Source organism: Chelon labrosus (assembly GCF_963514085.1).
Source record: "Chelon labrosus genome assembly, chromosome: 1".
Taxonomy (NCBI): Eukaryota; Metazoa; Chordata; class Actinopteri; order Mugiliformes; family Mugilidae; genus Chelon; species Chelon labrosus.
This window is the reverse complement of record NC_140337.1, coordinates 11541932-11569831: the sequence shown is the minus strand read 5'-3', so window position 1 is coordinate 11569831 and position 27900 is coordinate 11541932. Positions and strand designations below refer to the sequence as shown.

The 27900-nt window shown below is 43.5% G+C and overlaps 2 protein-coding genes across 3 annotated transcripts; one reads left to right on the top strand and one right to left on the bottom strand.

The window, feature by feature from the left end:
• The first annotated feature begins 599 nt into the window (after nucleotides 1–599).
• slc16a13 (solute carrier family 16 member 13) lies at nucleotides 600–9796 on the top strand. Of its 2 annotated transcripts, XM_084545378.1 has the most exons (7): nucleotides 600–960; nucleotides 2576–2736; nucleotides 3598–3841; nucleotides 4251–4394; nucleotides 4684–4940; nucleotides 5100–5631; nucleotides 6822–9796. In XM_084545378.1, the coding sequence occupies exons 3-7, from the start codon at nucleotides 3610–3612 to the stop codon at nucleotides 7046–7048; spliced, it is 1392 nt and encodes a 463-aa protein (XP_084401504.1). In that variant the 5' UTR covers nucleotides 600–960; nucleotides 2576–2736; nucleotides 3598–3609; the 3' UTR covers nucleotides 7049–9796. The 2 variants fall into 2 exon arrangements, with proteins under 2 accessions (XP_084401504.1, XP_084401503.1); XM_084545377.1 differs by lacking the exon at nucleotides 2576–2736.
• On the bottom strand, nucleotides 7058–27900 carry acap1 (ArfGAP with coiled-coil, ankyrin repeat and PH domains 1). Its single transcript, XM_084545365.1, has 23 exons — nucleotides 26973–27900; nucleotides 24408–24465; nucleotides 22033–22152; nucleotides 21728–21781; nucleotides 21486–21544; nucleotides 20228–20411; nucleotides 19898–19942; nucleotides 19706–19801; nucleotides 16775–16849; nucleotides 16402–16514; nucleotides 16242–16293; nucleotides 16019–16119; nucleotides 15735–15846; nucleotides 15344–15558; nucleotides 15200–15269; nucleotides 14917–15011; nucleotides 13547–13734; nucleotides 13344–13394; nucleotides 13095–13270; nucleotides 12760–12869; nucleotides 12125–12235; nucleotides 11985–12046; nucleotides 7058–10727 (listed from the first exon to the last, which is right to left on the bottom strand). The coding sequence occupies exons 1-23, from the start codon at nucleotides 27023–27025 to the stop codon at nucleotides 10630–10632; spliced, it is 2298 nt and encodes a 765-aa protein (XP_084401491.1). The 5' UTR covers nucleotides 27026–27900; the 3' UTR covers nucleotides 7058–10629.

Sequence of the window (27900 nt, the reverse complement as noted above, 5' to 3'; positions counted from 1 at the left end):
TTATTCAAATGTTAAATTTAATTGATAAATTGTTCATTGCCTCAGGCTCTGCACAAATGAGCCGTTGTCTTCTCTGCTCAAACCCATCCAGCTCTTGGCTACCACAAGCCAAGAAGAAATGTCTCAGAAGAATATTAATTAAACTAACACATGGAAAAGCCTTAATGTTACATGTTTAACATCACGACTTACTGTACATTTCCAGATGTCTGCAGAAATGCTAAATCCAAGTAGCTGGAAACTTTCCCTACTGCAGGTTCAACTCAACCCAAGAGCTTGAAGGCATCGATTAATGATGGATTAGAAACAAACAGGGACTGATGAAGGTTGACAGAGTGTTTCAGAAGAAAGACACATACTGACAAGAGGTCATACTCGTATGTAAATTTTATTTTTAATAGAAACGTTGTCCTTTTCCTATAGAGCAAACACTGCGGTGGACTTTAAAGCAATCGAACTGGAGGGGTTTAAGCACATGGCTCCTGCTGTTGACCTTTGACCTCAAGCTGTACAGTAATAATAGGAATAGCTTAGCAATATTATAAAAATGAGATGATCAAGAGGAAATGGACTACTGTGCAAAAATCTATTCTGTACAAAAATCATTAAAGACTGCACTTTCTTCAAAAATCAGCTGGTAAAAGTATAATAATCTTCTTTGAAAACTTAAATCAAGAGTATGTAAAGAGTTTTAATCAGAAAGATGCAGAAAAACGTGTATTTGTGAACAGTTAAGTGAGTTGAAATGTAAACTGAATGAACTTTGGTTATTAGTGCAGGATTCCTGAGCCAAAACAGGAGGCGAGGACTGCGCATGCGTGCCGGCAAGGCGCAACTGTAGATGTTGTTGAAGTTGTCCACGGTGATAGTGTAGTGGTGCTTCATGCGACTCTGTTGTTCGGCCCAGCGAACCTGAAGACTGTGGACTATGTGCTGCCCCGGAGGAAGCTGAGTAGTGAGGTGAGTAGTGTCGAGTTGCGAGCAAAAACACAGCGGAGCTTTTATCAGGCTGCCAACCGTTGAAACGCTACAAACGGTAATGGTCTTTATCATTCAGTCCGCTACGAAACGGTTAATCTTACACAGTTAATGCTCTTTTAATCTCACTCACACCGCTGGGACAAACGCCTCGTTAGCAACAGCTGTAAAAAAAAAAAAAAGGCTTTCAAAATATTCTAAAATGTATCTGAAAGATTAAAAAAATAATTATAAAACTCCCCCTACATGTATTGTTTCTTGTAGGACGATTTCCTTGCGAGACGTCCAACGGCAGCGTTTGACAGCCCAGTGCGCATGCGCAGTGTGTGTGTGTGTGTGTGAAGTTACGTCAGGCACGTGATATATATAAAAAAAGGGTTCCTGGTTACACAGTAGCCTAAACAGGAACTTGTCTTAAAAGTTGGAACTTTTATTTGAATAATAAAGAAGAAAACTGAGGCGATCTTAATTAATCATTGGTTTAATTAGGTGTTTGTGGAGAATAGGTCGCAGCAGCAGGTGTCTGCAGACATTTGTGTGTGCTGCTGAACACATGTTTATGACTTGAAATATGACTGAATATTGTTATTTATTTATGTTTATACCATGGCCTGAGACAGTATGTCCCAGCCGTGTGAATGCGACCAATATTTCAGGAACTTCTTGATACACCTTTTTTCCCAAAATCATCTCTGAGCGACAGGTAGGAATAATTAGTTACTGACCGGGAGGAGTCACACGAACGAAACCAATGACCTTTTGACGTCTTATACGCATACACCGGTCAGCCATGATAGCCCTCTACTACCCCATAGCAATGACACTCCTTGATGGCAGCAGCCATCCCCAGCAGGATGCAGCCTGACACAGACACACACACACACAAAAACTGTTTAGGAACAACTCAAGAAAAAAAAAAAACGCACAAGGTGTTGACCTGGCCTCCAAATTCACTAGATCCCAAGAATCTGTGGGATCCTGATCCACCGAGGCCCCTACCCTCAACCCATAGGACCCAAAGGAACCCACTAACAACAGTCAGACCTAGACAATATTAGGAAGGTGGTCATAATGTTATGCCTGATCGGTTATCTAATTTAAATAGTGGGTCAACATCTTTTTTTTTTTTTTTAATGCTTGTTCATAGGGTCCCTGTTGTTTTCATGTTGTCTTCTCCAGTTTAGTTTCAGCCATCTTGTTCATTATATTACATATACTTCAGGACTCTAAACTAACAAATAAGTACTCGGTGTAAAATGAAATAGTTGAGCCAAAGCTGCATTTGCACAGGTGGTCTTTTTTTACCACCAATTTTCCCGTCTCCCATCTTTTCCCATCATTTTCCGTCAAGTCTTTCGGTGCATGTGTGTGTTTGAGAGTGAGCTGGCAGCAGAATTCCTGTAATTCCTGCAGCTGGTGAGTGAGAGGCATTAGGTCAGGAGTGGATCAGGTCACTCTGCTGCTTGTTGCTTTGTTTTTTAACCCGTTGCAGCAGTAGAGGAACATAATGTTTGACCAAATTGTCTAAATTCATCTAACTTTATGTAATTGCTATACCAAAAATTGAAAGGAGCTGTGCATTTTTTTTAACTTTCAGCATTGAACGTGTGGGATATCCTTCTCTAAACTCTGGTGAGAGCAGATCATAACGTTGCAGTAGCTGAAGGCGCCGTCTGCTGATGGTGCTTCCTGCAGCAGCCTTTTCTTGACGCGGTGAAAGAAGACGCTTCGTGAGATCAGCTAGTTACTGCTCGCAGCGTAGTGAATGACTAATGAATATTTTTGTTCTGGGAAATGAGAAGTGAAAGCTCTCGCAGTTTAGTGCAGTGTAAGCAACTATAAAAATAGTTCTTTATTTCCCTCTGAATTGTGTTTTACATCGCACATATCTGCAGAATCCATTTTAATATAACAACTGGACTGAATTATAAACATTCAAACAGATGCTGAATACTGTTATCAGAGTCTAGTACGGGTAAATAATGTTCAACCTGCGTTTAAACTGCATGGGTTGTCTCTTGCGTCATTTCTCATCTAATTTGTTACATTTTGACTTAAACAGCTTTATATTTTTACATTTTCGCGATTGCAGGAAACGGTATAAAAACACTATGAAGTCACACTTCGTTCGTGGGACCACGTGGTCAGAAGAAGCACTCGGCGCACGAGTGCATTCAAGATTTGTAAATCATTCATAGCCGTGTGTGTGTGTGTGTGTGTGTGTGTGCGTTTGCATTGTGATGCAGGAATAACATCTTAAATAATTAAAGCTGATGGTACAAGTTGTGGACAAGCAAGCATCTGACAAATTAAATATACTTCTGTGTATCAGGCAAAGCAGAAATATTTGTAATGGACAGGTGAATGATTGAGTGTGGTGGAGTCCACCTCTCACCTTTATCTTGTTGCCAAGTGAAGGCAAACGTATTAAGAAGCCGGGCCACGCACAAATGCCACAACCAGGGAATTTATTGGCTCGTGGGAAGTTAATCATTGTACCTTTCAACAACCACTCAGGCGATCTGAAACTTGTTCTTCGTTGTTTGCGTTTCCTGAGGCGTACACTTTCAGGTTCTTGGTGCTTTCCTTAATCACCTGCCCTCCCTCCCTCCTCCTCAGTCTGCCTTTGACATGACAAACCCCACCAAGTCTAAGTCGGAGAGCCAGGGGCGTGAAGCCGAGGGCCCGGATGGAGGCTGGGGCTGGGTGCTGGTCGGTGCCATGTTTGTCAGCTCGAGCCTCGTGTTCGGCCTGATGCGGAGCTTGGGGATCTTCTTCGTGGAGTTCGTCCAGTACTTCGAGGAGGGCGCTCAGGCCATCTCCTGGATCTCGTCCACCGGCCTGGCAGCACAGCAGTTCTTCAGTGAGTCACTAATTGCATGTTAAAATGTAAAACTGCTGTTTGTTATGACGCAGGTAAAATTAATTGTGATGTGTCCTCGTTACACGTTACAGTAAATAATAACAACAAGACAAAAAAAACAAACCGCAGATCTTCGCGTTTACGAAACACTGGGTGGTGAATTACTTGGATGACTCAGCAAAACATTTTTCCACTAAATGTTTCAACACTTTTTTTTCCCTTTTAAATCAACACACTACACAGGAAGCGCGCCATTTCTAGAAAAAAATCTTTATTTATGTATTTATTTTATTTCTTTTCCCTCAAAATTTAAAGTCTTACTGATAATGTGTGCAACAATGTTGGAATAAAATGAGATCGACAGGGAGATTAAAGGAAGATTGATTGTGTGTGTGTGTTTGTTTTGCAGGTCCACTGGGTGCTGCGCTGTGTAACGCTTACAACGCCAGGCTGGTGGTGATGGCGGGCGGCCTTTTCGCCGGACTCGGCCTCATACTTGCCTCGCAGGCCACCTGTCTGGTCCACCTCTACCTCACTATGGGTGTAATCTCAGGTGATATGTCTAAAAGACCTGGACCAGACTGCACCTGTTATTAAAACTTAACCCGGCGCCGTTTTCAGACGTTCTGCCAGGCAAGGAAACGCAGAGTACAGCTATGACTAAAACAGCTGCGTTGTTGTTTTACTTCACTTTCGTGGCTTCTTTATTATTGAGGTTTGTTAGAACAGGCTCAGCAGCTTCCTTCTTTAATGGGCCATTGTTATAAAGTGCAGAGGCACTCATGTTTAGTGAACCGCAGGTGATCCAACTGACTTTCTCACAGCGTACTTTACTTCCTCAGGTTTGGGCTGGGGCCTGGTCTTCACCCCCATGGTGGCCACAGTTATGGCTAACTTCACCCGGCGGCGCACCCTCGCTTTGGGTGTGGGCTTCTCCGGTATCGGCCTCTCTTCCTTTGCCTTTAACCCGCTCTTCCAGTTTCTGGTGGAGCGGTACGCCTGGCGAGGGGCCTTGCTGATTCTAGGGGGCCTCAGCCTCAACATCGTGGCCTGCGGGGCGCTCATCCGCCCGAAGCGGCGCGCAAAAGCCCCGGAGAAGGTACAGCCACGCGGGAGAGCATTACAGAAGTCTCGCCTAACGTTTGAGTTCGGCGTTGGAATTGTTAAAAACTGTCCTAAATCTTTCAGATGCTGCTCTGGAGAGGTTGTGACTCTGAAGACGAAGCTCACCATTTCATTATGTTCCTCTGTTTTCCAGGTGGATTCAGAGGACAGGTCATCCTGTGCTACTGTGCTGAGGCGCGTCTCCTCCTACCTGGAGCTGTCGCTGCTCTTTGAGAGGTCTTACCTCACCTACACTCTGGCCGTCTCTCTTTTTAACGTCGGCTACTTCGTGCCGTATTTCCACCTGGTGGCCCACAGCCGCCAAGTCGGTTTCTCAGACTACCAGTCTGCTTTTGTCATGTCGGCCGCGGGCGCCACAGACATCTTGGGCCGCGTGGCGTCGGGCTGGTTCGCCGACCTGGGCCGCTTCCGGCTGATCCATTTACTGAGCTTGTGGACGGCTCTGGCGGGAGTCTTCATCATGCTGCTGCCCGTGAGCTCCCTGTCGGGCTCCTACACTGCGCTGATGTTGATCAGCCTCCTCTACGGCTTCTGCTCCGGGGCCCTGACCTCCCTGGTGTTTGCGGTGGTGCCGATGATCGTTGGGGTGGAGCGCGTGATGGGGGGACTCGGGCTGCTGCAGCTCCTCGAGAGCGGCGCAGGGCTGCTGGGAACCCCTCTGTCAGGTAGGGCTGTCGGGAGGCAAACACCGTCAGTGCGAAAGGTCAAGGCTGATCAAATATAAATGACACCAGCGTGTCTTCAGTTGACAGATTTGCTTGTGCAGTGTATGATTATAGACATGTGGGTCATTGCTCCTTTTGACATGTTATCTAAAGTGACCTAAATCAGTTGCTACAAGTTAACACATCGAGGCTAACGGTAGTCAAACATTAAGAGGAGTAATAAGGGTCCGTCAGTTCTCCTCCTGCTGTGTTCTCCTCTTTCTCGGCAGAAAACACAGCGTACAGAAACAGTTCTACACATTTGCTCACTAACTTCTTTGAGATATACTGTGTTTAAGTTGTTTAACACTTAAAAATCAAACACATCCTTGCAGAACACACACACTCAGCAGTTTTCGTAGGGGTTATTTAGGACTGTTTTTTCACTTCACGTGTTGTCGTTCTGATCTGAATCTTACTTCTGTTACTTTAAATCAGTGAGTGGTTCTCTAATGATCCATTATTGGACTGAACCTCCAGACTCCAGGTGTGATTGGGTCAAACGGTTTGGGGACAGACTGTATTGTAAGTGGCTGTCTTCAAGAAAAGTCTGTTTGTTTTAAATTAGTTTTTAAATATACAGTACATCATTGTCCCGGGTTCGAATCCACGGGCCGACTGGGCCTTTCTGTGTGGAGTTTGCATGTTCTCCCTGTGTCTGCGTGGGTTCTCTCCGGGTACTCCGGCTTCCTCCCACCATCCAAAGACATGCTCATTAGGTTAATCGGTGACCGTAGGTGTGAGTGTGAATGTGAATGGTTGTCTGTCTCTCTGTGTTAGCCCTGCGATAGACTGGAGACCTGTCCAGGGTGTACCCCGCCTCTCGCCCAATCACAGCTGGGATAGGCTCCATCAGACCCCGCGACCCTTCACAGGAACAAGCGGTTACAGAAGATGAATGAATGAATGAATGAATGAATGAATGAATGAGTACATCATGACCTGGAGATCTGAGAATTTTAACTGACTTTACAAAAGCTTGTTTTACCCAAAAGCCTGTTTTATGAAAAAAAACATGATTCTGCACAAACACAGATTTAGTGTAAAGTCACATTTATAATCATCTCTTACCAGTAAACCAGCGTTTACGTTTGACTTTCTTCATCTTTGCGCTTTTTGTTAATATGTCGTTATATTTTCTGTGTCTGAAGGGTTGCTCAAGGACATCACGGGAAACTACACCGCCTCCTTCATCGTAGCCGGCTCTTTCGTCGTCCTGGGCACCTTGACCATGGCCACGCTGCCTCGCTACTTCTCCTGCACGGAACCACCGCCGCCTCAGAGACGTTCCCCCCGTGACAAAGAGAACAGTTTAATTCTGACGCTGGAGCAGACGAACTGTTCGTCCTCTGACGTGAACCGCAGAGGAGTGGAATGATCTGACCGGCGAAGCAATCGGACTCAATAAACCTCACGACTGCGTCTGTTAAGAGCCGCGTCAGTGCTCTTTGGGATCGACGGCACCTTCTCGAAGGCACAATCGCGTCGAGAAATGGCTGCGCGTCTGCGTTATACCTCAGAGGCTGAGAAGCTTCCTGTGAAAGATGTAGGAGCAGAAAGGCCAGTTTAACGTTGGAGCCAGTGCTTTCTGCCTTAAAACTCTATATGAATATTTTATTTACAATTCACGTATGTGACATGATGCACATATAACTTGACATACTTGACTAATAAGCAGAAAAATATCTATATTTTCTGTTGTTTGTGTATGTAAAACACGACCAGCATATTTAAATTTTTAAATTTTGTACGTGATTTACCTTTAATTATGCTCTCTTAAACCTTGATGGTTTAATGTAATTATCACTATAGACACCAGCAAATCACTGTGAGGCCCCTATTTTATTTTATATATATATAATACCTTTTAACTTGAAGTGCACATGGCAAAATTATATTTCACAGATCCAGTGAAAGTCAGCAATACATAATGTATTCCCAGTAGCTTCAGTCGAAAATTAAAAAGATTACTGGAGAATATGCACGATGAATGGATAATAGAAACTTTATGTTGATTTAGGGCCCCTCTATACTCTCAGGTCATGAACCACGACCTGCAATCAGACTGACGTTGTGTTTTATCGTCCAAACTCTGGAGCCTAACTTGCTTTACAATTTGATGACACCCACTGATGCAGACTTCTCTTCCTGCCACTGCGTACCTCGTGTATGCAAATACAGCACGTGGATAAAAATCCGACACAATGCAGATCACCTGCACAAACAGGTTCCTATTTAGAGCCGCTGGTGTCAACGCTCAGCCTCAGGTGCGTCCCTTTCCTCCGGTAGTTTGCATTTCTCTGCAGGAACACATGACTGCACTTTTTATTTTTTTCCCCCCAGCTAAGTTAATTGTTTGTTTGCACTTTGTACTTTTGTAAACCATAAGCCCAGACTGGCTTTTTGGCTTTGGGAGCAGCTGGATGAACACCATGTTTGCACAACAGGGTCACTTTGACCTGCTAGTTACTGACACACTAACTACAGTGTTGTTGCAGTGCAAGAGGCGGTTGGTCAATACTTAACCGTGGAACGTATGGACTTGTTGACAAGAGGGGGAAAAGGAAAACTTCATTAGAAATACAGTCCCTGACAAAAGTCTTGTCGCTTATCAAAGTTGTAGGAACAATAAATTATAACTTGACTTGTAGTTGATTAATTGGAATCAGAAATATATGAAAGGCAAAGGCCTCTAGATTATCTTGTCATTTATTGATTTTTTTTTCATTTAATTAGGACAGAAAGGTCAGATTTTGCTTGTACAAAAGTCTTGTCGCATACACAGACAACGTACGGTAGAAATTATACTTTACCTTGAACACACAAACAGGCTGCAATAACATCAAGAACACAAAGTCATGGTGCCTTGGAAAAAGAGCTTGGAGGACTGCATCCATACGTCTCGGCAATGACTCAGGTAACTTATTGATGAAGTCATCTGGAATGGCAAACAAAGCAGTCCTCCTTCATCTTAGCCCAGACATGCTCAATAATGTCCATATCCTGGAGCACCTTGACCTTCTTCGCTTTCAGGAACTTTGATGTGGAGGCTGAAGTTTGAGGAGGAGCTCCATCCTGCTGAAGTATTTGGCCTCTCTTATGGTTTAGAATGTAATGGACAGCAACACTTTCTTGATACTTCAGGTTCTTGATGTTGCCATCCACACTGCAGGTCTGATCTCGCACACCCCCATACTGGATGTAACCACCAAACTTGACTTTTTTCTGGGTGACTCTTGGATCCATGTGGGTTCCAGCAGGTCTTCTGCGGTATTTGTGGCGACTGGGATGCAGTTCAATAGATGATTCATCAGAAAAATCAACCTTCCTCCACTGTCCATCCTTTCTGCAAGCTGTGGGCCTTGGCAAATGCAACATGATCTTGTCGTTGTCTTCTGTTTAATGCCGGTCTGTGAGCACTTATTCGGCCATGGAGACCATGGAGAATTTGACAAACTGTTCTCATGTGGCTCTCCTACAGGTGAAAAAAAGGCTAGTGGACATTTGTCTTACGGGGTCTGCCTGACCTGGGCCTGTCAGGAACTTCACCAGCTTCTTCAGATCTTTTTCTCATCCCCTCCACGTGACGTTTGGACACACTGAAGATGTCCACCGCCTCAGCAGCGGACTTGGTCTTCAGGCTCTTGATGATCAGCACTTTGGTCTGTGGTTGAATCTGGTTGAATCTCTGGCACATGAAGATCTGGTGTGCTGGGTTTCTTTTTATACACACCTGGGAATGTGGCAGATGCAGTTTTTGTCACAGGTGAAGCTCTAATCTGATTGGTCGAATCATTTAAAGACACGACAAGACTTGTCCTCGCAAAAGCAGATGTTATGGGCTTTACCACGGTCTCATTTTGCACCCAGTTATTAATGTGAAGGCCCTTGACATTAAAATGAACCATTAGCTGTAATAATTGAAAGATTAGAAATAAAGTTATATGCCATTTTAAGTTACTATGTCCTTATGCGACAAGACATTTGTCAGGGATTGTATGTTTTAATAATCAAAGATGTGACCCTCTAGTCTCAAACGTACCTCTCAGTCTACCTATAAGCTGTGACATGTTCAAATCATATATTTCTACTCTGTCATGATTATAAATGGATTTGTTTTCACGTGTTTTTGTTCTTTTAGTAGTTTTGTTTCAGTCTTGACATCATGAAGGTCTCCTGTGCTCCATCACGAGATGATGGCGCCCCCTGCTGAGGTTTTGACATTAAAGCAATCAGCTCATTGAAAACGTTGACCTTTAATCATTTCCTCTTTCCAAACATTCGCTTTCATCTGCAACACTTAAATACACCTGCACATCAGTTTGTATTGTGTTTTATTTGATCTTAATACAAATTTAAAGTACCTCACATAGTTTAGACAAAATAGACACGAAGATCCGTCTATGTAAAATGTAAAAATCTGCAAACGTCATGATGGAAGACAGCTGGAATAAAATTACACCTTAAAAAAAAAACATTTATGTCCGTTTCCAACGAACATTTTCATGTAAAAAGTCAAGTAGAAATGGCAGAAGAACAGAACAACAGCCCTTTTTGGTTAAAAAAAAAAAAAAAAAGAAAAAAGAAAAAGAAGAAAATTACTGGTTTTAATTAGGAAACCTTGGCAGACTGATGCCGTAACCCTCTGCTAGACATAAAGACACCTCACGCTGGTCTCATAAAGCAGTTGCAGTGTTTCCACTTGGACACTGATTGTTCGGCTCTGACGTGTTCGCACAATGAATTCACTGTCTGGAGCGCTCATCGCCTCTGAAGTCAACACCAGCTGAGCTGTGACTGAACGTGTGGCGGGTAGCCAGAGACAGTATGTAAGTGTGTGTTTGTGTGTGTGTGTGCATGCCTGTGAGATGAATCATTTCTATATGTGTTTGGAAGTGTGTTGGGTTGAAACGTAAGGTGTGGCACGGTTCGGCGGGGAGTGGAGGAGACAGCAGCTGGTTAAGATTTGGGGTCTGCACTGCGGCGCTTGAGCTTCTCCGGGTTGTTTGAGGCCATGTGAGAAAAGTCTCTGAAAATATCTTGGTAGGTTTCATCACCTGAAAGAGACCACAGAAGAAGACATGAGCCCTGAAGCTCAAAGTATTAACAAAACATTTAAAACCTATGACGCTTAATACTTCGTATTTCATCTTTTGAGAATTTCCTCTCTTCCTCTGTCATCTGAAGCTACATGATTTTAGAGCGGAAACATCCAGTTTTAATCTCCACCAACTATTTCCTGAACACATTTAGAGCTGTAGCCCTAAAGCCAGACGCATGCAACTGAACAAACAAACACACATAATCACATGCACATGCACTTTACCTCTTAGTCTGCTGTAGGTGGCACACTGCGCAAGCAGTTGAGACCAGCCGGACGTCTCAGCGGGCAGAAGGCAAAGGCACGTGAGTGCACACACGACAAAGACAAACAATGATAAAGCAGAGCACGTCAAATACTGACCAGCAGTTGTTTCAAGCAGACAAACACGTTTCCATTCCTTCATGGGTGGAAAAAACGGGCGCGATTGACACCAGAAAGGACGCTAACAAAAAGCCCGGAGGACATGAAAGAATGGACTTTGCAGCTTGAAAAAGAGCCAAGTGACAAAACGCAAACACAACCCACTGTTAAGCTCAAGGGCTACAGCACGGAGCTCTTGAACCTCAACCTGAATAAATTCTGATAAATAAAAGCACATAAAATACAACAAACTGAGTCCCTATTCACAGAATAGCAGGAGAAAACTGTCCTTAATAATCAAACCCAGATGCTGATTGTAGCTTACATAACTGGAATGACACAGACAGTCCTGTACACATCACAAAATGCAACAAAGACTGGATTTAAAAATATCCAAAACAGAAATAGGCCCCAGAGAGGTCCTATTATAAAGCTCAGTTATACAACACTGAAAACAACCACACGTAGCACTCTCTATTTACAAGGTGTTTGGACATTTTGTGGGGTTTACAAAGTGCAGGACGATGTGCATTTGTTATTCAAAGTGCATGTGGACTTGTAATGTTTCAAATATTTGTTTCAACAGGAGATTTCTTTAGCAACTATAAACCTGTTTTCAATTACGTGTTTGCCTTGTCGTACCCTGTGTTCTAGCTCCTTCCTGATTTTAGCTTACGCACTGATTTCCTAACGACCTCCTAATGAATGCTAATTTATATCCCCCGCTAATCATTTTGCCCCCCCAAAGCCCAGCCGCTTATATGATTCTTTATAGCCTGGAGACTCTTCCTGGGGTGGCCCAGCCCGCCTCCCGTCCCTCCCTGTCCCTTCCCAGAACCCCCTGAGTGACCTGGCTGGCCGAACGCTCCGTCCATCTCCCGCATCTCCTTGTTCATTTTGGCGATTCGCAACCTGAAAGAGAAGAGGACCGGTTAGAGGGGCTGCGGGAGTTGAACCCTTTGGCGCGGCTTCCGTCGACCGAGCACTTACAGGGTGACGATGTCTGCGTTGGCGTTGTCCACAGCGATGGTTATGGGGTCTTTTTCGTTTATGTCTCTGGCGTTGTAGTCAGCTCCTCGCTTCAAGAAGAGACAAACCAGCCTGGGGAGGCAAAGAGACCACATAAGAAAGTGCATCAAAGAATTACCTTAAGCCTGAAGTTTAATCGTTGCACTCAAATACGGACGTTTGACTCAACATTTGTAAAAAAAAATGTCTGCAGGAAAGCCGACATTACAGTTTTGATGAATTCGTCTAAATCACTTTCTTCTCTGACATCAAATTCCAAACATGCACAGCAGATGCCTGCAGCCTAACACGAGCCAGATGCGATTAAACCCAGGTTCGGTCTTGACTCACTGATAAGCTGTGCAGCTTTCCTTCCTCTCAGTTTGCTAAATAAACAACCACAAAGACAGCTTACGAGAAACGTTGCTGCAAAGTTACATTGAGCAACTCTGAGCAAATCTACCCTTCAAGGATTGAGCGTGTTTTATTTGAGCCTGCGCGCGTCAAGCATTTTTACCCGGGTCTGGATGTTTAGTTAAAAAGAAAGTGTTTGAGATGTGACACAGCTTTCATGACGTACGTGTGACAGTGTGTGTGTGTGTGGGAGTTAGCCCTACCCTGTGTGGCCCAGGATGGTGGCGTGGTGCAGCGGTCCTCGCCCGTTGCTGTCCGCCTGGTTGACGTTGGCGCCGTTCTGCAGCAGGAACTCGCAGGCTGCCAGGGCATTCTGGTCGAACGGAAGAAAACTATGAGCCTCATCGCTGCCGTGATGTGTTGAATGGAAACTGCACTGGGCTGAGTGTGTTCTTACACCATTTATCACAGTTATACCAGTGGTTTATCCACTTGGTTACATTAATGTGTTGTGAAACTTTCGTGTTGAATAGTTTAGTGTGACTCCACGAGGGTCAACATTTACATAACAGCAGTAGCTCGTGCAACGTGTCCTCACCACTGAGACGGCCTGTATCAGCGGCGTGCTGGACTCCTCGGCCACGTTGATCCAGTTGACGTCAGCCCCGTGGGCCAGCGCGTCGGCCATGACGGGGAACTTCTGCAGTGCTGCTGAGCGGTACAGCAGCGCTCCTGGGTGGAGGCCGCTGAGATCCTCCTCTTCCTCTTCCTCATCTGAGGCGAGCAGAGGTTTAGCTTCTCTTTGTTTTTTAAAGTTTTAATATTACTTGTGTGTGTTTTGTCTCACCTTTGTGGAAACCTGTATTGTTCTTTTGGAAGAGGTCGCTGGAGCTGAGCCCTGGAGAGAGAAAGTGTCAACAGACAAGGCCATATGATCGTCAGCTATCCGCACCGTGTGAGTTTCTGTTTTGTTCAGCAGGAGTCAGCTATCTCGACAAAGCGGCTGAGTTAATGAAACTTCCACATCCTGATTCGTTTCTCTGGGCCTACCTGTGAGCCGAGGCAGAGTGGCCCGGTTGGGTTTGGGTTTGAGAGGTGGTCGCGCCGTGGTCTGCGTGGCTGACCGGTTTCTCTTGGCGCTGGATCGCCTTAAAGGAGGGTTCCTGCCTGTCTCAGGCAGCTTTTGGATGAACTTCTTCTCAACGTACTTCGATCGAATCCACGACTCCTTGTCTCCTCTGAAAGATCAGAGGAAAGACGGTGTAAAAACTCAAGAAGCCGACTTGCAGGGCTGTGTTTCTCAGTACATTTCTGGCTTTACATAATCTCAGTTACTTGCAGCTATGAGACAAGATCACATGAGGAAATGAGTGTCCCATAATGAAGTAATAAATTCAGTTAAAAAGAGGTCTGTTCAGGCCACCTATCTTTGGTATGGAATTACTTCACGAGCCTTTAGACTCACAAACAAACGTGTAATGTAAGCAAACACACGACAAGACTGGAAGCACATGCTGCACAGAGCATGCAGCCTCAAGACAAGTTTCCGGACGACACTTTAGTCACGGCATTAACCATCTGTATCGTGTACCTGTGTCACTTCCTGTCTGCTGCGGCACCAAGTAGAGGAGAGAAGAGGAAGTCACTTAATAAATGAGTCTGTAAGGCGTTCGGGGCTGTATCTTTTCAACTCTGAACCACTGATCGCCTCAACGCACGTAGCTCTTCGTTTGCTGGAGCCGATCCGCTCACACTCAGGCCTGAGTTCGTCTTCGGCAAATGTAAAAATATGGCGTGCACAGGCAGAGCTACACCGTCATGTAATGGCATTAATGTAACACCAGGAGGACATGTGCCAACCACACAGGAAGCATTTAATTCACTGTGTCACTTATTTTTCAAACACAGGATTGTAGTATCTGGAGGCCCAAACTTGACTTGAAAAATAGGCCAACATGTAAAATATGCAAATAAGTTGTGGCCTTATTTATTTTCTGTTTAACATGAACGTTACTTCGGTGTCAACAAAACCACATCAGTGCAATCTCATCTCTACCTCAAATGTCCTTCATTTGAACGTTTAGCAAATAAACAGAGTTTAGTGGGGAACCCTATTAGAGATAGATAGAATGAAGCTGCAGAGGAAGAGATAAGCTGAATTTGAACTCTCGTACGTGTCTACCTCCAAAAACGCTGCTTCCTATGTTTCCCACAGTGCAGCTGGCGGTGCACTTCAGCAGAACAGTTGTAAATGTTCGATCTACAGAGCCAAACTGAAACAACACTGATCTATATAAACGTAAAGCTTCTGCTAAGCTACAGAAGAACCGTTTCAACAGGCCGAGGAGCCTTTCCTGTGACGAGGAACGTTCTCTGCATGTGGGAAGTGAGTAAAATCAGCACTGATTGACTGTTTGTACCTGGGACTGGAGGCATGAGGCTTCTTGATGGTGATCTCATCAATCCGAGCCTCGTAGATCCTGTTGATTACCGTGTTTCCTAATTCGCACATCAACTAAGGGAAGCACAGACACAGAATTTAATTCGCTTCAGTGCTAATGGCCTTCTCCAGAGGGTTTAGTTAAAGATAATTGTTACATAATGCCCGGCAGAAGCATTCGTCTCACTTAAACTTTTTGTTAACACAGAAAAGGCCATAATGAGGTTTGGATAGCTGCTGCTGTGGTTAAAAAGTTAAATTACCTTAATGAGCTCGGGCTCCCAGGAGTCGAGAGTGAGGGAGCGTACTTTGGAGAAATGCACTCCCAGGCTCCTGTTAGAGAAGCAAACAGTTAAAGCTCAAGCTCCCGGCAGAGTGTGCGCATGCTGCTGTGTGCTCCTGCGTACCTGTGTATTCCCGAGCAGACGATGCACAGCGTGATGCCCAGGTTGATGGAGGCCCAGTCTGGACCGGGCTCTCCGCAGTCGCAGCACTGCCTGTTCCCCGGGATCGCCTGGACCTCCTCCAGAGCCTTGCAGCCCTCGTTCTCCTGGTCCGCGCATCCTCCGCCCACATTTCCTCCTCCAAAGCTGTTCGTGGACACTGAGCTGCAGCGCTGTCTCTGATAACATAAAAAATGCATGAGTCAGGAGACGGGCAAAGGCGCAGAGATTCCTCTGTATCTCTGCAGATTAAACTCCCACAGATATCCCACAAACTGCAGACATGCCTCGGAAACAGTGTGTCACCGTGTGTGTGTTGGTGTTTGTGTGTGTGTGTGAAGGTGTGCGTTCTCACCGGGCTGTGTGTGTCCTCTCTACGCTCCTGAAAGGCGGAGGCGATGCTGTTTTGGACGGCGGTGATCCAAGCTTTCTGCTGCCTTTCTGAGTCCGCCTGCAACAAGCAGCACCTACACACAAACACACACACACACAAACACACACACACGTGGTTATCTCTTCTCAGCACATGAGAAACTTACACGGCCGCATTTTCACAACTACAGCCTCTCTGAGTCTAAAAACTCATCACCATCGACCGAATTCACATACGCACGCACGTACGCAAGGAGTCGAACTCACTTTGATGGAGAAACCACCTCAAAGCAGAATCGCCTCTCGTTTTCAGCGCTGGGCTTGACTGTGCAGAGACGCAGGTCCTCCACCACAACCGTGGGCTGGTCCTGAAAAAGACACGCAGACATGCAGGTTAGACGGCTCAGTTCAGTGTAGCGTTTGCACAGTAGCGCGTTTTCATCGAGCTCCTGTTTCTTCTGAGAAATTCTGACATTTATTCAGGGTTTACCTTGAATTTCTTTTGATACACCAGCTGATTTTTCTGAATTGAAAACCAGCGTCTGGGGAAGGAGGGGGGAGAAAACTGATTAGGAAAATACAAATGGTGGACACTTCACAGTTTAATACATCTCAGTCTTTTGACTTTCATTCTGTGGTGAAACTTGTACCTGCTCCAGGTCTTGAAAGCGTTGCTGGCTCTCTTATAGAGGTAGCCCTCCATTGCAATCCCATTAGCTGCGTCGGCATTGAAATCCATAATGGAGTCATCGTAGGACACGTCCTTGAAATATTTAAGAGATACACATTGTGTCACTGTACTGACTGTGTAGGAGGCTTTTGTTGAAGTTGCAGTATTGACTATCTGGTGCAATGCCTATTCCTGTAGGTGTCATTGTGGCTTGTAGCAGTAGCATCAGGGCATCGCAAACAGAGATGTCGTCTTACTACGTACAAATAGTAGTCCCAGCACCTAAACATGTGTTTTATGTGTAAAACTGAACCTATATGTTGAGAATTTTTGCAACCTCGTGTCTGTATTACCTTTTTCTTGATCGCTGCGTGTCTTTGCTCCATGTCCCTCTTCTCCCTGGCAGAGTCTAACTGGAACTGGGTGTGCTGTCATAACAGAAACAAATCAGAAATAAATACTGGTTACCATTATTCCATTCTCCTACTGCTCTTTGTCCAAATTCAGTTTTTGCAGGATGCAACAAACTGACGCAATACAGTAATACTTTTCTCTGTGTTTATCCGTCACAGGGAAATTCTTTTTCTGGATTGAACCCGTCCATTCAGTAGTGTGTGCACTCAGATCAGCGGGCTGCCACCGGAGCAGTGCTGGGGGAGCAGTTAGTCACGGACGGAAAGGTACCAAAGCTGCGTCTCTAACCAGCACCCTTTATCATCATTAAAGAACAACCAACAGCAAAGGCTGACTGTGACGTTGCCACATGTTCTCCTCTGTCTGGACCAAACTGTTGCACTCTAAAAACACAACAAAATCTACAACCAACTGCCACACACGTTTTACGTCACACTCCAGACCAGCAGGTGGCAGTAGTCTGTGTTCGTTTAAAAGCTGGAAGAGCGGCTAACGGCTAGGTGGCTTAGAAGACGTTTAGTTGACTTTTGCGACATGCGGAATTGGCTGAAAAGCCTGTGACAGGGGTCAGGTTAGTGCCAGTGGTGCTCGGACAGAAAAACAGATGCTCAGCAGTGGCCTGACACCAGCAGGCGACCAACTATGAGCTTGGTGCCCTACGGAACCTACAGTCATCGTGACGTGACTTTTTGGTGACTTCAGCATAATCATGTTTCCTGTAAAAGCAGAGCTAGTGAGACTTCCCAAATGTCCATTCTGCTCTGACTGGTCAACTCCAACGGCCTAAGCACGGACCGCCCATACATGCTTGAGCTGAGAGGTTAAGGATATGAAAGCAGAGGGAGGGAGTGAAGCAAGTTTGAGAAAACTTGCTTCACTGCATGCTAAATTTGTATAAACGTGACAAATAATTCAATAATATAACAGAACACTGAATTTGATTTCACGGGGACTTAAAAAAAAAGCTTTAGTTTCATCAGTTTGTATGGTTATTCAGGTTGGTGTGGAACGAGTAACAAATCATAACGAAAGATGCCAAGACCTGGTTATAGCTGACTGTTTTTCCATCTGTCAGTCTTGTATGTTCTGCTTGATGTACTAAAAGACAACGTTTCCCTTTCCTCTCTGACATGTTTCCTCTGTGAGGAAGAGGAATGCAGACAAGTCAACAGGTTCGAGGTGGGTTATCTTTCCCGCAGGCTTTTCTGGAAGCAGGAATTAGGAAGTGTTCAACTTCTTCATACAGCCGGATATAGCCACATCAAAGAACAACACGGGTTGTTTCTCTTGTAGGGAATCTGTTTAGTGCATTAATCCTGAGTCTTTCCATTTCTCTGCTTATTCTCGTTCCTATCATTTCCCGTTGATGGAGAAAGAGCCTTGTTGTGGCTGGATCTGGTTTTCAGTGTTTGTTTCCCGTATTTAAATTCTTGGAACGAAAAAATGCAACTACCGCAAATGCTCAGGGTTTACAGTGCAAAAAATCTTCTATAGTTTCCCCAGTCACAGAGCAGGAACACAGAGAGAGAGAGAGAGAGAGAGAGACATGGACATGTGAAATATTTCCTGTTGTTGCTCTCTTTTTCCTGTCACGATGAAAATGTGATGTCATCTTGTGACTCCTCTGCCCCACCCCAGAAAGATGCCAAGACCTGGTTAGATGCAGTTTTTCACTGAGAACACCACGAGGCCTATAGTACACACAACATTGTTTCATTCATCTTTTCTTAACAATATCTTGCGCCAAAATCTATTTCTTGCTTTCACGGCAACAGTAAAGTTGATAAAACTTTACTGTTGAGCTGCAGTACACGGGGCGGCGATATTGCCAAGATTTTTTCATATAAAAAAAACTGATGGCCTCATTTAGATAATTGGTAGAAAGTAGAGGATGCATGCAGCCAGAAATAAGGTTCATGAGAGAGAAAAGAAAGAGACACAGTCCTGTGTCTTTGTCACATTCAAGCTCCAGGTTTGGAAATGCACAATAGTATGGTGTTAGCAAAGCAGCAGATACAAACTATGAAGCAATCGAGGCCCTATTCTTTGCACATGGATAACCGAGTCGGCCAGATCACAGTGTTGCTTCTTCCAAGTTGGTTTAAAAAGTTACAAATCCTTGAACTCAGACCTAACCCTGTCAAGAAGAAAAGTTTATTTTGGAAAATATGCTGATATCCTCTCATCTGTGTGTAGCAGTTAGCCTAACGCAGCATAAAGACAGGAAACTGCTCGCTTGTCCTAAGTAATAAATAGATGGTCAGCAATTCTTCTTCTTCAGAAATTTTACTAAATAGTAATAATAGTTCCATTTGTCAACTCTGGACAAAACTGTCTCTTTCCCTTTACTTCCAGTCTTTTGCTGAGCTAAGCTAACTTTACAACTCTTCTGCTAACATGACCATGATGCCTTTGGGTTTAATCTGGAGATGAGCTACTATCCCAGTGCTCACTTTCCTGGATTTATTATGAAATAATCTTGATAAATTTAAGATTAGACCACTGATTTATTTCATTTTTTTAACTTTGGACAGAAATAAGGGTAGCTCTTTCCCTTTACTTCCAGTCTGTTGCTAAGCTAACTTTCCAACTCTCCTGCTAATGGATCATTTTCTACAGAGAATACCATCCAGATAATTATCATTGTTAATTACGACACATCTGACAAAGAGACTAAAGCTCCACCTAGCAACATCCTTTAGCTGACTACAGCTGACTTTCTTACTCATAAGCAAGTAACAGACGTTTCTGTCAGGTTAAGCGCCTCAGTTTCATTTGCCAAGAACCAGTTTCAATTACAGAAGTCCATCCTGACACCTTAAATAACCTTCAAAGCAGCCAAAATGGATATGCAACAAGGAAGCAATTACCTCTTGATTCAGTTTTGTTCGGTATTCTTCCAGTTCTGACAGAGACTGATGGCCTTGTTGGAAGAATTGCGCTTGGGCCTCCATTAGCGACAACATCTGACAAGAAGGATGAGAAAGGATTTAGACTGAAGGTTGTTTTCTTTTTTAAAATTACAAAAAACAACAACAAAAAATAGGTCAGATTGAACTCACTGCCATCAGAATGTCTGTCTTCTTCTTGGCCTCAATCACGTTAATCTGAAACAAAAGGAAGCCGTGGTTAAAAAGAAAGTTTATATTTCCATGACCAAGAAAACTCGCTGACCAGCTCAGCCCCAGCCACAACCACAAGTCTGGAGTGAAGTGCTGAGGCAAACCTGTTATCATTCAAAACTATAATCAGATGTGCTGTTGTGTATTTTATCCAGGCTGTTGTTGGTACCTTGCTGACTGTTAGTTGTTTACATGAAGAGTATAACTCAGAAACCCAAGTAAATGAATGAAAACTGTGACTACTTTATTACTTCGAGCATCTTTTCTCACCTCCAGAACGTAATCCAAGGCCTCAGACCGAAAGGTCTTGCGTGCATTGAGCAGAGCGTTACTCGCCTCCTCCACTTCGTGTTGCTTCTGTCTTGGAGCTTGAGCGTTCCTTGCAAGCGCCCCCTCCAGGGTTTCGCTGCTGCGCTCAAACTCTTTTCGCACATCCTTGAACCGACGAACATCTCTGGAGGACAGGAAGAAAAGGCAAACATGTGGTTTGATATTCCCTATTCTGTGAATATTTCACCTTAACTTGACATTTAGTTAATAAAATTAGACGTTGAGGAAAGTACAGATCACCTGATAATCTTTGTTTTAGATCAAAAAGCTAAACTTTAATGAAGTATTATTTTAATTAATAACGCTAGCGGTAGAGTGGTGAAGATTTTTTTCTTTATATAGCCAGGTTTGCAGTTTGCCCCATTTCCTGTCTTTATGCTAAGCTAGGCTAAGTTAGATTCATTTATTCTACAGAGATCAAAAATAAAAGTGCAGACCAGTGACAATGTTCAAAATGTGCCACTATTTACCAAAACATGATAACAAATACGTTTATTTTGTCAGTTAGCTTAGCTTAGCAAAACACATCTTAGCTGACCAGCAAACATAGATATTGTTAACTCAAGGATATCCATTCCCCTTTACTTGAAGACTTTTGCAACTTTACAAGTCTCCCGCTAATTTTTTCAGTATTTAGTATAGTAGTATTTATGTGTTTTCTTAAATAATTCTGTTAAATAACACTTGCCTGAAGAAAATAGGATAGTATTTTTGTGCATTTCTGTTTAAAAAAGTGCAGACTCTGACTAGATTCAAAAGTGTGTCAAACATTTCTATGTTTTTTATGTCAGTAGACATAAAGTATTTAGCTGGAACATGAATTAATTATCCTAACTTAGAATAAACGGAGTTATGTTGCGTATTTTTTGTGTGGGATCATGCTGTTTAAATTAAATAAAGCTTACTCAAAGATAATTGTACTAGCTCTTGATAATAATCTCAACAAAGGTGCAGGCCAGTGACCACATTCAAAATGTGTCATTGGCTAAAAATTCAGCTCAACACTCTTTTCAATTTTTTTTTTTATCTCATCAATCAAAGGAGAATGTAGGATCTTAAGCTAATGCTAATGTAAGTACACACACACAGGGAACTAAGTCCGGAGAAGGAGTGTGACCACCACCGTTGCTGGTGGGAGAGAGGCTCCAAAACCAAAAGGATTAGATTAAACAAACAGGGAAGGTTGCCAAAAACTCACTCTTTCACAAAGTTCTGCAGCTTTGTCTTAACCGCCTTCTGTGTGGTCTCAATCACTTCCTATAAGAAGACAGAGACAAATTTCCACAGTGAGCATACATAACTATGTATTTTCAAAATGTGCTCACCAGAGTGCAACAGCCTTGTTTGACCGCATACTGCAGCTGATAAACGTCACAAAGAATGGAGAAGTCAGAGGCCACAAGGTGACAAAAAAACAAAACAAAAAACAGACACACTCACCCCCTGTGCCTCCAAGATGATGGACAGCTTTTTAGAAAATTTGTCCAGGCAATCCTGCAAGACAGACATCTAAAATTAAATCGTGCAATTTAATGTTTTTATCCCCCACCTCCAACTTACAACCACCATCTCTATTTAGACGTTTGTGACCTCTGGTTCAGTTGCATTCAATGTTTAAACTGAATAATCCAGCTGAGAACAAATATTCAGAATGAAAGCACAGTCTGAGTGGAAAATAACACAGGAGATAACACTAGTGTATAAATAACTCCCTGATGACTGGTATGTAGGTGTGTCCTTCTCACCTCCATCATCTTGTCCCTAGAGCATTGGTTGCCCAGCTCCCGGAGGCCGTGAACGAAGCTCTTGCTGGTCTGGCAGTAGACCCTGCCTGCGTCCAGCATGGCCTGGCATTGTTTGACGAGCTGCGTGAAGCAATCATGAAACAACACAGTCAGATCCACTCTGAATACTCGATGGATGGCACAATAGGTATGAATCATTAAACAAAAAAGGAAGTTATTTCAGGACATTAGAGCAACAACACAATGATAAGTCAGTCATTTAGACGGACGTAAATTAACATAATTACTTTTAATGTTGAATTTAACATCCTGCTTCTTACTGTCCGGACATCAGCAAACAATTCGTTATTATGGTTACTGTAATAGTAGTTTAAGTTTGACTCAAATAAACACAACAATCTTTTTTGTTTATTTCTGTGCTGAGGCGATTATATTTTTAAGATTTTTAAAATACAGTTTCCAATGAACTTTGTCCAGTCAACAAGCTGTAAAAAAAACATCATTCTTAAGCTCATACAGTTGCTATAGAGATGTTAGCTTACGGTTGCGTATTTACACAGACAGATTTACATGGAGTATCGGCCCTGTAACTTACATAAGCTGGATAGTCATTCTTTACTGAGCTCTGTTTTGGTCTCCACCAGCACCTGAGAGAAATATTTAGCCTTACAGGTGCTAGCCTCTAAGTAGGCTAGCTAGCTAGTTGTAGTGTATAATTAATTTTTGTTGAATATAGCCACCCCCTTTCACATTACACCTGTAATTATAACTTGCTTTGAACTTTATGTAAACAGTAACAGGTGTAATTAAAAATAAAAAGCCTGATAGAACTTCACCTTAGGAAACATTCAGGCCCACAACCAGCCACCACCCACACAGGTATTTCCACCCACTGATTAGACCTTTCCTCTGGACTGTGTTAGCGAGTTCTCAAGTTCAAACTGAGTGACTTTAGAAAGAAGAAACTACACGTTCACCTTTTTCCAAATAAAATGGCCAATTATTATTGCTGTGTCACAGGTTGTTTTAATATTTCAAACATATACAAAGACAAAATGTCACATTACGAGGCGTACAGGTGGCGGCTGAGTTCCATTTAGCTGTCTCAGTTTTACTGTCCTGGTAGTGGACATGCTGCTGCCTCACGGTCTCACTTGTGGTTTTGTTTAAGAATGAACTCCATATGATCGGCGCCTTATTGTGGTATAACTGGAAATTTTGGGAAAGGTCAGAGTTCATGAGTTGTGCTTGCTGACATGACTTCATGCCACGCACTGTGACTCGTCACAGAAGTGAAAGCACCTAATTATTATTGATGGCCGCATTCCTTTCAGAGGAGGTCCCGCTTTGTGAATGATGGATGATTGTTGCGGCTCACTGGGACGCTCAATAGTTTAATACAAACGTGCTTTCTCTACAGTCACGTGTCAAAATGTCCTTGTGTCCCGACGTCACAAAGGTCACATTGTGCTGTTAGTTTTATTTGAGTGAAGGACTTGGCTGAGGCTAGTTTAAATTAGAAGGGGCGAGAACCGAGCAAATATTTTTGGTTACTTCTCTGTGACTTTGCAGGTAGTGTCACACACACGGCGCAGTTTCACTTTTTATGATTTATCTGTCTGTACATCAGACATGTTGCAGCATGATAGCAAGTATAAAGGAAACAGAACTGAAAAACTGGATTACTTGTTTGATCTGATCTCATGGGAAATAACTATCCAAGCTGAGAAATGTTTCTCTCTGTTTCTCTCTTTGACAGTAACGTAAGAGGTCTGGTAAGGAGTTTGCCCAAGGGCGAGTGCACAGAGCAGATACAGGTTACCATAGGCTCTTTAACCCAGTTAGTCCAGTTTTTCTGAATCGCTACATCTCCTTGGTGCCAAACATGAATCTGAAGCAGGTGCTTCAGAGACAAAACATTACTATGCTGTTTATGACTGCAGAGTTCCCAATCCTGGGAACTCGCAGTCATAAACAGCATAGTAACGTTTTGATTCATGCTCAGTTGGTATCATCAGGGAACAGAAACGCAGCATGTGACGATTCTGTCGCCCTGATGAATAGATCTGAAACCGTGCCATGTATGAACACAAACACACAAAGCGGAATACGGTAATATCGCATCGAAGCAGAACAAAGTGTAGTTCTCGCTGCAGCAGGACAATATGATGGGGAAGCAGCACCTGCAGCTACTTCCTGCTGTCAGGTGGAAACTATCTCAACCACCGACGTCAACCTGCCGCTTCACATGAAGAGTGAGTGTCCAGGCTGCGTGTTTGTTTGGTTGGTTGTTTGTCGGTGTGCAGCGGAGGGGACATTTTGTAAAAGTGACTCAGTGTGGTATTTTAAAAGTGTCCGTAGGTGTACGTGCATACCTTCTCCAGCCGCGTCTCAAGTTCGCTCACATCGTTCTGGACTTCTTCGATGTCGGCTCTGAAAAGGACACACAAACAAACAGTCTTTAAACAAAATGACCTTATAATAACACATTTATTAATGTAAGGGATGATTTTAGCGGTGAAAAATGCAAATATGTGACTGCAATATTATAGATATAGTAGATCATTTTAATTGTTTAGGTCATTTATCATTTATTCACCTTCCCTTCTTTGGATGGATACAACATTTTACAGCTAAAATGTCTCAGTACGTATCTCATCTAACACAATTCTCCATTTTGCTGCTGTGTATTATAATTAATGTAATATTATAGGGTTCTGTGGAAGTTTTAAAATTAGAAATTTAGGCAATTATGTAGCGTCTATCAGTCTATCAAAAAACAACTTATTTATATGGCCTGTCATGGTTTAAATATATATATATATATATATATACCCAAGTTCTGCCAATCTCTCTCTCTCTCTCTCTCTATCTCTTGCAAAACCAACATACTGGCACTTCCTTTTAGATTACATCAGATGCTGATCTATATATACGTGTAGAGAGAGAGAGATAACTTAATTAAAACTTGACCTAGATGAGGATGGAAATAAAATAAAATAAAAACAATTACGAGCAGATTTATTTGAAATCCTCAGTGCTCATCGTACAACCTGAAATTTTAACAGATGCATCGAAACGTATTCAAAGTGTCAAAATCCAGTCTGAATTAAACCCCTTTCGTAGACTTATTAACAATTAAGTATTATTAGTCTTTTTCCTGCTTCAGTATAAATGCAGACTCTTCAACTTTAAGTCTCTATTGTTATTTTAATTGATTTTCCAAGAATAATCTATTAAAATTCTGATTGTTTTTTGTTGCCCTGTGCATCTTTTTACACTCACTGTCACCGACCATGAGGTATTTTTAGAAACTCATTCCTGTGAGTTAAAGGACACTTTAGTCACTGAATATACTGCAGGCCTCGTCAGCTGCGAAGTCATCGTTTATCTAATTTAAGCTTTTGAGCACAGGATCTGGCCCCAGTGAACGTCTCTCGCACGTGTGCACAAAAAGCCCTTCAGAAAGCCATGGCTGGTCTTTTTGGCCTTTGCCGTGACAGTTAGTATCTCTTTCTGCCTGTCGTCTCTCTTCTCTCACCAGCAGCTCAACCATGTGGTTTCCGCTGCCTTCCACCAACAGTACAGAGACACAGAGAGAGGCAGGGGAAGAAACAAGAGGCGAGTCTGAGTGGAAAGAGAAGAGAGGACGGCTTGGATAGACAGTGACTGTTTGTTAGTGCGGGGAGGTTTGCATCAAAGCCAGAGCTCATGTCCTCTTGAAATACAACCAAATGACAAGTCAACTAAGGAGAAAAGACAGGAAAGGATGAGATGAAAGGAGAGAGGCTGAAAGGTTCCTTCAGTTGAGAGGCACATCCTTTTCACGTCTCCCTGCATGCAAGACAGAGAGTAAGAAAGCAAATAAAGGCAGCACTAAAGCTGAGTTTCCGCCGCGGTTCTGCCCACAAAACACACACTTCCTGTCTCCTGTTGATCACCTCAGCACATCTCGCTTCACTTCCTGTTGCCCTCCCACCCTGCTGTAACCTAGCAACAGGAGGTAGCACATTTCATTAGTGGTGCCAAGCCGTCAGTGGAGATTTAGTGCCCTTTTTATTGTTTTAAGTCACTTTCCCTGCATGTTTGTTCGGCCGACGTGTTTGATAGCAGGAGCTTTTTCCTTCCTTCTTCTGCTCCCGGCCTGACACGAGACCTCACCGAAGTCAAACTTTCGAGCTGCTGCCCACATGAATTGGAAGACTCAGGACTGAAACAAGCCCAATAAGCTGGACGAGACGACACCAGTTGCTGTCTGAGTCAGGCGAGGTGCCAAAAACCTGTCAAGGCACACCCAAGTGCTACCAATCTCTCTCTTGAGGCACTTGCAAAACTAACATACTGACACTTCCCTTTAGATTACACCAGATGCTGATGTTGAAAGAATAAATAAGTTAAGTGTGGTGCTGACGAGCAGTAGAGCTACGCAGGCAGCTTAGTAATGGATATAAATGAGGCTGGGAAGTAACTTCCCACAAGGATAGCGCCAAGAAAGTTTTGGATGGAAGTCAGGAAGAGGCACAAATCCATGTTTGGAACCCAACCACTAATATAATTTGATACTGACATTCTGCTACGGAGGATGTTTAATGCCAACATTGAGTTTCCACAGCTAATATTAGTTTCCTGTGTTTCAGTGACACATTAAAAAAGCAGACCGGCAGACCTCAGATCAGTGATCACAGCCCTGTATCTCATCTCTTATAGGCCTACTGACCCCAGCAGTGACATGGCTTGACCTTTGACTCCATCAATCATTGATTCTTAGCAACTCTTTAAACTAAATGAAAATAGTATTATATTATTTGATTGAAATTGACCTTTAATCGTTTGTTTTAAACCCATAACAATGTGTTTTGCTGCTAGAGATCACAGTTGAGCAACCCTTTTTTTCATTGGCTACATCCCCATGAGTAATAAGGTACAGGTGAAACTCTTACCTGAAGCGTGGAGAGTCCTTCAAGCACTCCTCGAAGTCCAGCTTCACTGTCATCCCTGCGCTCTATGTTTATTCTAACTCAGTCTGGAGGTGAAAAGCAGCCCGACGGAAAGAAAACTAAAATCTTCTCGGGGTTTTACCGCTCCACATCGGCAGCCTGGCTCATTTTGTTCTTCTCGGACGCTTTCTCGCACAATTTATATTCCCTTTCGTGTTTTTTTTTTTTTCTTTCTCGGCCCGATCTGGAGATGACCAGTCACAGCCGATGAATGAACTTCAGTGGTGTTTGTTGCGTTGTTACCATCTTATCCGGTAAATAAAAAATTAAAAAAAGCGCTGATCGTCCGCGTTCCGGTGGAGGAGATGCTGCAGAAGAGCCGAGCGCACAGTTTCCTCGGGAAAGAAGAATTGGTCGAAACGGATCGATATTCCTAAATGAGGAAGATGAGATCAGATGGCAGCCTGCGTATTGGATGTGGACCATCCAGTGTGCCGAGTGGATTACTCTCTCTGTCTCTCTGTCTCTCTCTCTCTCTCTGTCTCTGTCTCTCTCTCTCCTCCCCTCTCACGTCGCACCATTTCCGGGTTTCTTACTCATGGCAAATTGTCGTCTTCAAGTAGGAAGCTGTATAAAATGAGAGGTTGCACCAAAGAAACTGTACTGTAATGATTTTCTGACTAGCTCCACCAGGTTGCATCACACAAAAAACATGCAGTTGAACGGCCCACTGTCTGATATTTAATATCATAAGCCATTTCTCCCCCTCATTTAGGTTCCACTTGCTGTTTGTCTGTTTCCACTCTTAAGTTTCACTGAAGTGTGAGCTTCACATAGGCACTGGGTGTGTCTTCTTGTCTGGCAAACTTGTCTGTTTTGTTTTTGTTGAGAGAAACCTGTCTGCGAGCTTCACGCTGAATTCAAGCTATGG